Source organism: Mustela nigripes, chromosome 2 (assembly GCF_022355385.1).
Source record: "Mustela nigripes isolate SB6536 chromosome 2, MUSNIG.SB6536, whole genome shotgun sequence".
Lineage (NCBI taxonomy): Eukaryota > Metazoa > Chordata > Mammalia > Carnivora > Mustelidae > Mustela > Mustela nigripes.
The window spans coordinates 107,397,310-107,409,969 of NC_081558.1; the positions used below are offsets into that span (position 1 = coordinate 107,397,310).

Genomic DNA, 12,660 nt, shown 5'->3' on the forward strand with positions numbered 1-12,660 from the left:
AGCCCAATCTTCTGCGCATTTGTTGAATCTAGGTGGCAATTATTCTGGCTGTTTTGCACACACACACACACACACACACACACACGTGACAGTTTCTGAAAAAGGTAAAACATTCCAGCTCCATCAGGAATAAAATGGAACTTGGAGTGAAACCATCAACAAATTTCAAAATTCACACCCAATCACTGCCAAAACCTAGCAGAAAAAGAAAAAATTTGTTATTTTTAGACTAAGAAGAATTTTCTAGAGCTTTATACAGCTGGGTACCAAAAAACTCTTGGAGCCACATGCAAACATCATTTACTAAGTCTCTCAACACCTAGGAGGAAGGACAGAGCTGCTGTAGTTGGGTAAGAAGGAAAAGATAGGGAGCTACAGTTAGTCTCTCTGAGTTAGCCACATGGGAAGTCAAATAGAGCCAAAGCAATCTTGCAGCATATTAAAAGTAATGGCCTCCCGCTCCACTCAATCCACTGCATCTGCACTGAACCACCATTCCTTTGTCCATCTGCAGTCTTATTTAGAACTGCTCTCTTTCCTTTAGAAACATTTTTATAACCTTGGGAACATGTGTATAATCTGAACATACGCAATGGAAGGACACTGTGTATGTTTCAGGAACCTTGGATCAAATCAATTTAAAATAGTATCTGCAACATGAAAAATCACATCCTATGTTTTTTTTTTTAATTGGTTGAATGTTTCTTTTCAAATGTGTGTGTTCCATATCATCAACTAATGAAAGACAGCTGTAGTTGGCATATTTTGAAAGCCAAGAGTTTTAATTGTAAAGAATTCAGTGGCAACATGTTATAACACAAAGAGTGTGCGTGCGTTTTAAAGTCAAACAGGTATACAAGTTGGGGGCGCCTGGGTGGCTCAGTGGGTTAAAGCCTCTGCCTTTGGCTCAGGTCATGATCTCAGGGTCCTGGGATCAAGCCCCTCATCCGGCTCTCTGCTCAGCGGGGAGCCTGCTTCCCCTCTCTCTCTGCCTGCCTCTCTGCCTACTTGTGATCTTTGTCTGTCAAATAAATAAATAAAATCTTAAAAAAAAAAAAGATATACAAGCTGTCCCACCTAATAGCTATAGTAAGTTATTAAGTTAACTTTTTAAATTCACTTTTCTGAATCTGGAGTTCCTTACTGGTAAAGAAAAGACAATTCCTATCTCTATCTAATGGGGCTGTTCATAAAAATGCATGTAATATTATATATCTGCATCATTCCCTGGTTCAATTAATGTTCTTTCCCTCACCTTCCTCCTCTTCTATTACACACACACACTCCACTATATAGTTATTACCAATTTACAGGGAATTAGAATAAAAGAGATTTAAAGCCATGCTTAGCTTAACATGGTCTTCCTTTAGCGATTAAAAAAATTCAACAGTGTGTAATGCTTCATGACTATTATTATTGTCATCAATTATCACTGCATTGTAGATGATAGAAACAACCCTTTTAATAACAGGATATCTGGAGTAATAAAGGTGAGATATCTAAGAGTTTGCTCTAATAAAGCAAACAGGAACACAGACCCTGCTTCAAGTTCTTCCCGATAGCCCCTCACTACATATCTCACTAAGAAAACTGCATGCAGTGGGAGTGACTCCTCCAACACTTTCACTTACTAACTCTTCTAGTCATAATCTCCATGATTTCATTATTCTCCCAAGCCACACCTTCCTCCTGAAACCTGAATACAAGCTGGGATGCTACTGAGCCTCAAGCAATATACTGCTACGAGAAAAGACATGTTACGGCTCAGTGTCAAGTGCAAACAACAGCAGATTGTTTCTGCCTTAGACTTTATGAATGCAGAGTGCAAAGGGGGATACAGAGTCATTCATTCCTGACTGCTGTCTCCTCTTCATTATCGTGAAGGCTACGTACAGCTCTTTGCTCTCACCGTGTCTGCTATACACTTCCGTCAGAATAAAAGTATTGTGCAAAATATGTGGTTGACAAAACATTATCCCTGGATATGTTGATGGCTCTTGTGCCTGGAGGGGACTAGATTTAAGGACATCTCTATCATATTTAAGGCTTCTATTTGCTCTCATCATTTAACACATTAGGAAGAACGAGAAAGAGTAAAAATGTGAAAACAATTTTAAAAACCTAGGGAAAAAATGAAACATTCAAAAAGAATACTATCTAATATAAAGTTCAGGGGGGAAGGGAGAGTACTTAAGAGTGGTACTAAAAAATGGGCTTTTTTAATAATCTGAAAGAAAGTATATACCTAGATTGTATCAAATCCAGCGAGGCCCTCTGTGGGAAGCCTAAATCTGTATCTCTCTCTCTTTGCATCTCTAACTCTTTCTCCTCTTCCTGTTTCTCCTCCTCCTCTCCCTTTCTCCCTCTCTCTCCTTTCTCTCGGTCTTTCTGTCTCTATCTATATGTCTGTCTGTATCTATTCTCTCCCTCCTTTCCCTTCCTTTTCTCTCCCCATCCCTGCTCCTTCTCTTCATCATCCTTTACCTTGCGTAGACAGTCAAAGGGATGAAAAGGCATAGATGTCAAAAGTCTTGCATAAGAGAAATTCAGTTTTCTCCAGGGGACCAGACAGATCAAAAAGTTCAAAGCAAATTAAAAAATATGAGGATAAAATTAATGCTTTCTCTCTGAAAAGCAAAAATTAGTTCATCAAGCAACTTTTGGGGGCAGTCTGAACTCCTAAAGGATCTAGAGAACAAAGTTAACACAGCCACATCAATTTAAACTATTAGGAATAATGTGTTTAAACAGCAAACAAGTCCACAGCAAATGATTAAGGGTTTCTCCCCAAAGTAAAAAAGGACAAACAAAGCTATCATAAATAATGGTTAATAATGGTTGAGATCCACTTAGGAACAATAATTTGTATATCTGTGTTTGCTTTAACAATAATGCAGTCCTATATTCCAGCTATGGTTGCACTTGTATGCAAGTTTAAGTAATTAGAATATCAAAACTCACAATAAAATATTAAGAAAGAATTATATTTACATAGAAAAGCCATTAGGGACTGAAGGATTCACTCTCTCTTCTTTTCCTTTTGAGTATCTACATTTATGGTGCAGGACCCACAAGTTCCACGGAAGCACAGTTGGCAAATACTTTTCACTTGTTCCCTCTTGCTGACACAGCAAGTCCAAACTTTAAAGGGACCACAACATTCTGTTACATAAGTTACGGGAAAAATGCAAACATCAGTTCCTTGATGTACATATCAAAGTGCGTACTCCTGCCTACTTCAAGGAGCAGTTCAAAAAAATATAAGAGTATCTCAAAAGGAAACAAAACAAAACAAAACAATGGGCTGCTGAACAAAGAGACTTAAATTATCATTAGTCCAGACTCTACAAACACTGTAGGAAAGTGGTATTTCTTTCTCACTAATGTATAGCTATAACAAGAGTTTTGATTCTGATAGCAGAAAGAGAAATAAAATTCATGAAAACACAGCTCAGCCAAGTCTAGATTATTGAGGGTGTGACTATTTGATCTGTTTTCTCTCATCTTCTCAGCCATCTTGTATTATCATCTTCCTATTGCCTCTAAAAGAGAGCAAGACAAAAGAAGGCAATTCTCTATATCAGCTTTTATAGATTTCAATAACAGGTACTTGAGGTTATTGACTGAGGTTCTCAGATTATTTGTAAAATGGATCCATTTTCTCTTTGTCCCTCAAAAATAAATAATGAGAGACACTAGCCCTTAGTGGATTTAAAAATGAGACAATCATTGTGTTTTTACCTTGAAAGTGAAGATATATATATATATATATATTTTTCCCCCCTCCCTAAAGATACTCAGCTAAGGAGAAAAGACATTTTTAAAACAGTGGAATAAAAATGAGAACTGGCCCAAGACTAAGTCACTGGTCATCAAGACCGTGGTCTGGTTTTATAAAGCTCATCTCAATAAGGCAGAAACAAATGTTCTGGGGTGGGGGTAGGGGTGGGGGAGGCGGGAACGTGGAAATGAAGGTGATTTAATCCTGAACAGATTCTCAAAAACCAGACCAGACACCGTCACCAGTAACCCTATACACCAAATACATTCCATTCAAAAATCCTGGTTTCTCTTAACTAACGCAGCCGTGTGAAGGGAGAATCAGGTCATTTTTCTAAACATAGAATTATCACTATGATACAAGAAGCTATTCAGGAGAGTTTGTATTTGCAAAGTCAGCATCAGACCCATAAATCATGCTACTCAAACCTCTTTTCAATCAGGTTACAGAATATTCACTCTTGGGAAGCATAAGTTAACTTAAAAAATAAGCACCAGTGTGTTTCAAGAAAGAAAGAAAGAGAGAGAAAAAGGAAGGAAAGAAGGAAGGAAGGAAGGGGAACAGAAGGGAAAAGAAAAGAAAAATAAAAAGAGTGAAGATATCTGCTCCTAAGAGGCAGCATTTAAAGGACAGTAGGGTGAAATGTTATAATTCCAATGACCTTTAGGTCTAAGAATAAAATGAAACTGTATTCGTCAGACATTCTCAAAATGTTTGGACTAAATTGCATAGAAGCGAAGTGTGTTCAGGATGACCAGCCATGGGCAACAGAGACAGGACTGAATGTCACAAGTACATCCAAGAATGGAGTTTTTCAAAAAGCATATTCAACAAATATGAGGCCACCAGGGCTGGCAACAAATTGAGTCCTAACCAAAGAACCAAAACAGAGCATCAGAAATATTATAAACCCTTATGAAAGTTAAGACAAAATAAAACAAGGGAAAAGAGCCAGCCAACTATATCTGAAATATATTCAACACAAATGTCCTCTTTACCTGGAGGGATTCCTGTCGTCCACAAACTGTCCCCACCCTGCCCTCCCAGCTTGGCTTCTAAATACCCTCACGCTATCCCTTAGTCTCACTGCTCTGTTCCATTCCCAAATAAGAGGCATTTTCTCCTGGAAAAGAGCAATTGTTCCTGGACTGAGATGTGTTCTCCAGTACCTCCCTACAAGGCCAATAACATTCTCTGCTCTGTCATGGCATTTTGCTTGATATTCATTTTCTCTTCTTTCTGTCAGACTTGACTGGAAGATGTTTCCAAAAAGCCTTCCCTTATTTGCCCTGGATTCTGTAATATAAAACTGTCAAACACACGATCTTTAGATTAAAGTAAAATCATTGTAAGACAAACACTTGCCATTAGAAATCACTTAATTAAATAACAGGAAGAGTATATGTCCACGATATATAATAATGACCAGAATGTTCTTTAATAAAAAAGCAAGAAAGCAAAATTGGCCAGAGCTTTGCTATTGTTGATTGGTTGGTTGGGTTTATAGGTAAGGTCATAGTGACTGATGGGTGATTAAATGACTTCTTGAATGTATTAAATACCTATAAAGTCAAACACTCATAATGTCAAGCAACGACTCTTGATTCTTGGTAAACCAGTGTTTTTACTTACTTATTTGTTTGTTTTACATAGTGTTATTCACTCTCAATAAGCCAAGAGTATTTCTACACTGCAAATTCCTCAAAATTAATGGAAATGAAATCATGCGATCTAACAGCTATTAGCAGAACAAAGTCCTAAAAGAAGGCAATACCATTTAAAGAAAAGGGCTCTCTTTTGGAGTTGAGGTAGCCTTCAAAACCTAGCTCTATCAGACATGCCACCATGAGCACTGTTATCTTGGGTCACCTCCCTGGTTCTTCTTTTCCTGAACTATAAAATGTGTTTAAGACTCTCTACTCATCACCCCAGCCCCAGCCCCCAGCATCTTCTGTGACATTAATGATAATGTGTGTAAAACTTAGCCCCGCACCTGGCACACTATCAACTGTTCGTTGACTTTGAAATAAAAAGCTATATTCAAAGGTCTGTGTGTGTGTGTGTGTGTGTGTGTGCACTTGGGAAAGAAAATGCATTGCTCTTTTTAATGTGGTATCTGTAACAAATAATTTTGATGTGGTAATTTTTTTTTAATTCACCATATTATATGTTGTATCATTCTCACCCTCTCCCTGACTTGGCATCACAAGTTGCAAATATTTCTTTCTACGGTAAAGGCAGTTTTAACAGTTCAACTTTCTAACATGCTGGCAATGGAACACACCAGAAGAGAAATGTGTGACAAGTTTGCTTTCATAATTCTTTCAAAACAGAACTTTGAGTTTAGTATTGGAAATATTCAATACCATAACAAGCAAAAATGGGAATATTGAATTTTGAGCTTACATTATAGTGATTTTCCTCCTGAAGAAACCACCTAAGGAGGGGAGTTGGGAGGGAAGATACTTCTTATCTAAAAAGCACAGAAATCTATTACTGAAAGGTTCCTTAACAGTTAGCAGAACCTGTGACCTCTTGGATCTTAATCTTTAAAAAAAAAAAAGGTATATATCCTAGTGCAGTCCAAGAGGAGTATATTTAGCTAAAATAGCATGCATATTGAGAATGGAGGAACTAGTTGAACTCACAGTTATATTACTTATTAGCTGTGTGACTTTGGGTAATTCACTTAACTACTCTGATTCTAAGTTTCTTTTCCCCCAAATTGGATTACAACAGCCTGACTACACTATAGTTTGGGTGTGAGAGTCAAATGACATTGAAAAAGCAAAATGCAAAGTGCTTTCTCAGCAAAGGAAGTTTTATTATTACCACATAACTATCACATTATAGTGATAATTATCCAAGCTTTAATTCCTTTATAATTATCCAAGCTTTAATTCCTTAAAAGTAAATGCTTGTTTTTAAGTATTTGCGTATATGGACACCTGAGATGGAAATGTTGCTCCCACTTTCCTGAATGAATAATGAAATCACAGTACTGCTACAAGAAAGACTGTGTTCTAGAGTCAGAATTCTGGGCCTTAAAGTGAAGTTCACTGCACTTAAAACACACTGCATGGGGGTGCCTGGGCAGCTCAGTTGTTTGAGTAGCTAACTCTTGATTTGGGCTCAGGTCATAATCTTAGGGTCACGAGATCAAGCCCTACATTGGGCTCTGCATTCCATGGGGGAGTCTGCTTGATTCTCTCTCTCCCTCTCCCTCTTTTTGTCCCCCACCCCACCTCTACTCATGCCCATGCTATTTCTCTCTCAAAAAAATTATATATATATATATATACACACACACATATATATATATATACATATGTATGTATATATATAAAATTTTTAAAAATAAATTAAAAAAAAACTGCATGAAACTAAAGCTCTTTTGTTCATATGGCCTCTTTCTTAAATGTGAGCATTCCCTTAAGAAAAGGGTCCATGTAAAAAGGCCCAGAACAACCAGACAAAACTCCTACTAATATCATATGCATGTACATTGTTTTAGAGTTTTCTGGTTATTTCTTCTTTGTTCTACACATCAATCTGTGATTCCATTAATATGGGTACCTGAAGCCCAGGAAGAACCTCATGAAAGGCCAACAAGTCTGCCAACATCTACATCATTGTAAGAAGTAATACCTTGATGTGCGAGAGGTTCATTGATTCCTTCAGAATACGCAGCGGTCCCTTCTGTCCCCTAGTAGCCCAGAGTTAGTCGTCCTTTTTATTTTTGTCAACAACACTTCCTTTTTGTTCCTCTTCCTCCAACTAGGAAGTGCATCACTGACACAGACACAATATACCTTTTCATAAGGAAGGCAAATGAGTATGTGCCAGATGGGCTGAGGGGATTACAACATGTTTCCTGCTCCCATGGTGACTCAATGGGACTGGTATGAGAACTTATCTTATTCAAGAAGTCAGTTTCCCTGGCAGAATTATGAGTCACAGTTCCTGGGTAGAAAGCTCACTTTCCAATAGCATTTGGGGTGGGGGTAGGAAACCTCCTTAGATGGATTACAGTAAAGGTCATTCAGAAAGGCAATATTGCCAAGACTGCTGGAGAGACACCAGAGCCCAGAAACTTCTGGGATGTCACTCATATCTCAACAAGAATAACATGATCACCTCTCCCTTCTCCTTCTAGGTAAGGCAGGACATAAAACTACATTGATGAATTACTGGCATTAATCCAAACAAGTCCCATTATAAAATTGGCCAATTTTGGCCAAGGGGAAGTGAAAAGACTTTTTTTCCATCCATTTATAATATGTGTGTGTGTGTGTGTGCGTGTGTGTGTATGCATATATACATATATTTACATACACATAAATATACACATATATATGGATATATATATATATATATATCCATCTATTTATAATGTATAGATAGAAAGAGAGAGTGCATACCTACTATGTGTCTATGTGCCAATCATTATTCCAAGTATTTGGGTAAAAAACAAAGAGGCTACGTTCCTGACCTTGGACCATTTACAAGTAGTGAAATAGGGATGAAAGGAGAAAGGGAAGGAGGGAAAGAGAGAAAAAGAAGGGAAAGGAGGAGGATGGGAAGGAAAAGAACAGAGAGAAGCAAAAGCAGAGGAGGAGGAGACAAGAGAAAGTTAACATGGTGTCGAGAAATGATGAGATGAGTCAGGAAGGAAACTATAGGTAGATACAGAGAGGTGTGATAGGGAGGGCTATTTTCGTTCAAGTGGTTAAGTTAAGTAAGGCCTCTGTAAGCAGATAATATTCAAGCACTGAACCGAATCAAATAAGAACTAATACTAATCAGGGGTCTTATTTAACATATTTAAAAATCAGGACATCACCACCACTGACCAGTCAAATGGGATACTCAATCAAGCAGGCCAGACACTGGTTTAAATAGCCAGGAGCTCTTGTATGTGTACTAGTACTAGCGTACCCCCGCTGAATATCAGCCAGATTAGGAAATATGCTTTCCATGAGAAAAGGGTCAACCAGGTTGGAAGTTATCTCCACTTCTCTCGGCTTTGAGCTGCATTCTGTCCTAGTTATATGCCTTTTAGTCTTATTTTTGGTTTCTATTACATTCTTTAAGTGGTATAGAAATCAAAACACATACCCAGAAAAGATAATCAGAATAAGAAGGGCTCCAATCCATACCATGTGAAGAAAGATTGAAGAAATATATTGGAAAACAATGTCATGGCTATGCAATCATTATTTTAACATTTCTGAAGACCTCTCACGCAGAAGAGAAATTAAAGCTATGATATTTAAAGTATTGTCTGTGGTCTTCAGGGGAATTATACATGAGGAGCCTTTTCAAATGAAGATATCAAGGTTCCCTGAATTAAAATTAAAGAACCACTGGACTGAGTATCCTCTATGAAATTCAAGGAGTTGAACCAGAAAAATGTGGAAATGACAGAAATAGATTTCAATTATATATACTAAAAACTTTCTAAGAACTTGGTCAGTCCAAAGACATATGGACTGCGATGAGATGATCACTAGTTAGAGTTACCAGAGTGGTCCTGAGCAGTAATTCTGGAGATGAGAGGAGTACTGGAAAGATGAATTTTCAAATCCCTTCTGGCTCTGATTTCATATGATCCAGACCCGATGACTGAGCTTGGTAATTCAAACTCAAGGTTTGGTTGATTTCTCTTAAGGGGCAACACCCAAAGGGTGGGGGTGGGGGGATGAACGTAACTGTAGGTCCTTTTTCTCCTAGATTGTAGCAGTATGACAAGAAATCATTGTTATTCATTTGCTCTTAAAAGGTCTTAATAGACTATTAGCCTCAATGCCTCTTCTACCACTGGCTGAAGTTTGGAAAACAGAGTCATGCTACCATCACTGTCATTTCTTTTCCCATTGGACCTGAGGTAAAGGGAGAGAAGCAGGATTCTAGTTCGTTTGGATGTGAAGGTGATGGAAAATTCCTATATTATACAAACCAGACCACTGCCCTAAGTACATTTTGTCCCCTGAAGACTAGAGGTATCATCACCAAAATTGATGATTGTGTCACATCTATGATTCTGTGGTACCATAGAAGACAACGGATATAAATCTTATGTAGTCTTAACACATTTTTCAGAAAAATTTGACACATTATCCTATAGATAATTCATATTTTAATAGATTGTCAAAAGTTATTCGTTTACCTGAGGCATCACTTTGCAGGATCCCATAGAAGTAGAGACTCATCACACACCACAGGAGTCCCATCCTGTCAACATAAATACAAAGTTAAGGGAGAGTACTTTACCACTCTTTAGAGCTTAAGTAATAATTACCACATACACAAGCTAAGGATGGATGAGGAACTGTTCTAGCATGTCTACAATATTAACTAATTTAATTGCAGGAACCAACCAATAAGATTTTTTTTAACACCCATAGTACAGATAAGGAAACTGAGACAAGTTTAAATAAGATAACCAACATCTTTTGCCTAGAAAGTAGGAGAATAATGATTAAGTTTCAGCACTCTGGCTGCAGAACTATCTCTTAATCATTCAACTACAACTGCCTACTTAAGGAAAATATTCCTCTTGACTTTTTTCACCAGGAGTCACATTTCTGGCAGATAAATTTGATCTTCTTTCCCTCCTTGGCATTCATGTGGTCTGTTCCCAACTGTTAATATTTTATGATCCAGACACTTATCCTTCATAGTGATGACTAGAAGGTCTAGAAACCCTGGATGCAGACTTGGTCTACAGTCCACCACACTTGGAATTTGGAGTAAAGGGGAAGATCTAAACCTCACTCTCTGCTGTGCCCGCTCCCCTCTTCTCCCTGGAAGAGACAAATGATAAAGCTGGAGTCCAGTTTTTGTGACCTTCAGCCTTTCTACTGATAGCCAGCTAGAACAGCCAAGTAGCAAGAACTCTGCCCTTACATTTGGTTGTGTGATCTCTAATACAGAAGACCTAGAGATTTAACAACTCTGTGAGATATTTATTTCCCTACTGCCCTAGACATATCTTCCCCGTGATAGAATCTTGATAGCGTTATAAATGCTGAAACCTGGATATTACTGAAAAATTCCATATTCAAGACTGTTGCTATTTTGAACAGAGCAGCCACATAAGAGTGCTTACAGACGTCTTGGTCATTGTCCTGATCACATCTCTAGTAAGTGCCAGAGATGAGACTGATACCCCCCGGCCAACATAACGCAATGGCACAAGTTTCACTACCAAAGGGACCCACCATCCTGAAAAGGTCAAAGAGGTATTTGATAAATAGGGTAGCCAGATAATAGCACTTAAAAGGAGACAGCTGTAAGAGGGTGCCACTGAAACAAAAGGTATAAACTGGTACAGCCTAAGCAATCCAGAGTGTATGATCACTTTAAAGGACAATGCACATTTCCAAAAGCGGTCACCTCTCTTGGCCACACATCACCACAAATCTGTAGTTCATATTGTACTTCCTTCTTTAGCATGACTGTTCAAAAGTGACAAGTGAATTTATTATATCCTAAACAGCCATTTTTAATCCAAGAGATTAAAGGTTTCTTTCTTACCACCACCCTTTTCTTCCAATTCTTACACTGTTAACTTAAGGAACTCTTTCGTCAGTCATTCATTTGTTCAATTAAATATGTGTGAGGCACTTTCTGTTTACATGTCTCCTTGATACAGTTGCAGGGGCCTCTGGTGAGCAAGATGTAAAGTCTCCTCTAAAGGCAATTCTCCCCAGGAGAGGAGATAAACTATTTCATCATCGTCAACTATGAAAAAGACACATGCAGGGCCACTACAAGACATGCAAAGATTTCTCAGACAGAAGGTAGAACACTAAGCACTAGAAGAGACTTAAAATGGGTACCAAAATAATGACGATACAAACTAAACAGTGATAAACACAGAGAGGAACAGATAAGTATCACTGAAGATCAGCAAGAGAAAGAGATTATTCCATCCAAAGCAATGAAAGAAGACTAAGGACAAGAAGTAGATTTTGACTGAGCAAGAACTGAATTGAAACAGAAGGAAAGTGGGGAAAAGAAACTCCGGGGGGAATAATGTTCAGAGATAGGCAAAGCATGGAACATAAAAGGGAAATAATCCGTAGATAATTCGGTTTGGCTCAAGCACAAGGTATTAGTAAAAGAACTACAATCAAGACATACAAATGGCTATCAGACACATGAAAAAATGTTCATCATCACTAGCCATCAGGGAGATTCAAATTAAAACCACATTGAGATATCACCTTACACCTGTTAGAATGGCCAAAATTAACAAAACAGGAAACAACATGTGTTGGAGAGGATGTGGAGAAAGAGGAACCCTCTTACACTGTTGGTGGGAATGCAAGTTGCTGTAGCCTCTTTGGAGAAGAGTGTGGAGATTCCTCAAGAAATTAAAAATAGAGCTTCCCTATGACCCTGCAATTGCACTCCTGGGTATTTACCCCAAAGATACAGATGTCGTGAAAAGAAGGGCCATCTGTACCCCAATGTTTATAGCAGCAATGGACATGGTCGCCAAACTACGGAAAGAACCAAGATGCCCTTCAACAGACGAATGGATAAGGAAGATGTGGTCCATATACACTATGGAGTATTATGCCTCCATCAGAAAGGATGAATACCCAACTTTTGTAGCAACATGGACGGGACTGGAAGAGATTATGCTGAGTGAAATAAGTCAAGCAGAGAGAGTCAATTATCATATGGTTTCACTTATTTGTGGAGCATAACAAATATCATGGAGGACAAGTGGTGTTAGAGAGGAGAAGGGAGTTGGGATAAATTGGAAGGGGAGGTGAATCATGAGAGACTATGGACTCTGAAAAGCAATCTGAGGGGTTTGAAGTGGCGGGGGGGTGGGAGGTTGGGGTACCAGGTGGTGGGTATTA

The 12,660-nt window shown here is 38.3% G+C and overlaps 1 protein-coding gene across 4 annotated transcripts in view; it reads right to left on the bottom strand.

The window, feature by feature from the left end:
* Positions 1-12,660, bottom strand: part of IL1RAP (interleukin 1 receptor accessory protein) — a 129,479-nt gene that overhangs the window by 70,315 nt on the left and 46,504 nt on the right. For all 4 annotated transcript variants that reach the window (XM_059391281.1, XM_059391282.1, XM_059391283.1 and 1 more), the window contains exon 2: positions 9,951-10,015. In XM_059391281.1, the coding sequence (XP_059247264.1) occupies positions 9,951-10,014 (64 nt within the window). In that variant the 5' untranslated portion in view covers position 10,015. The remainder of the gene's footprint in view (positions 1-9,950; positions 10,016-12,660) is intronic.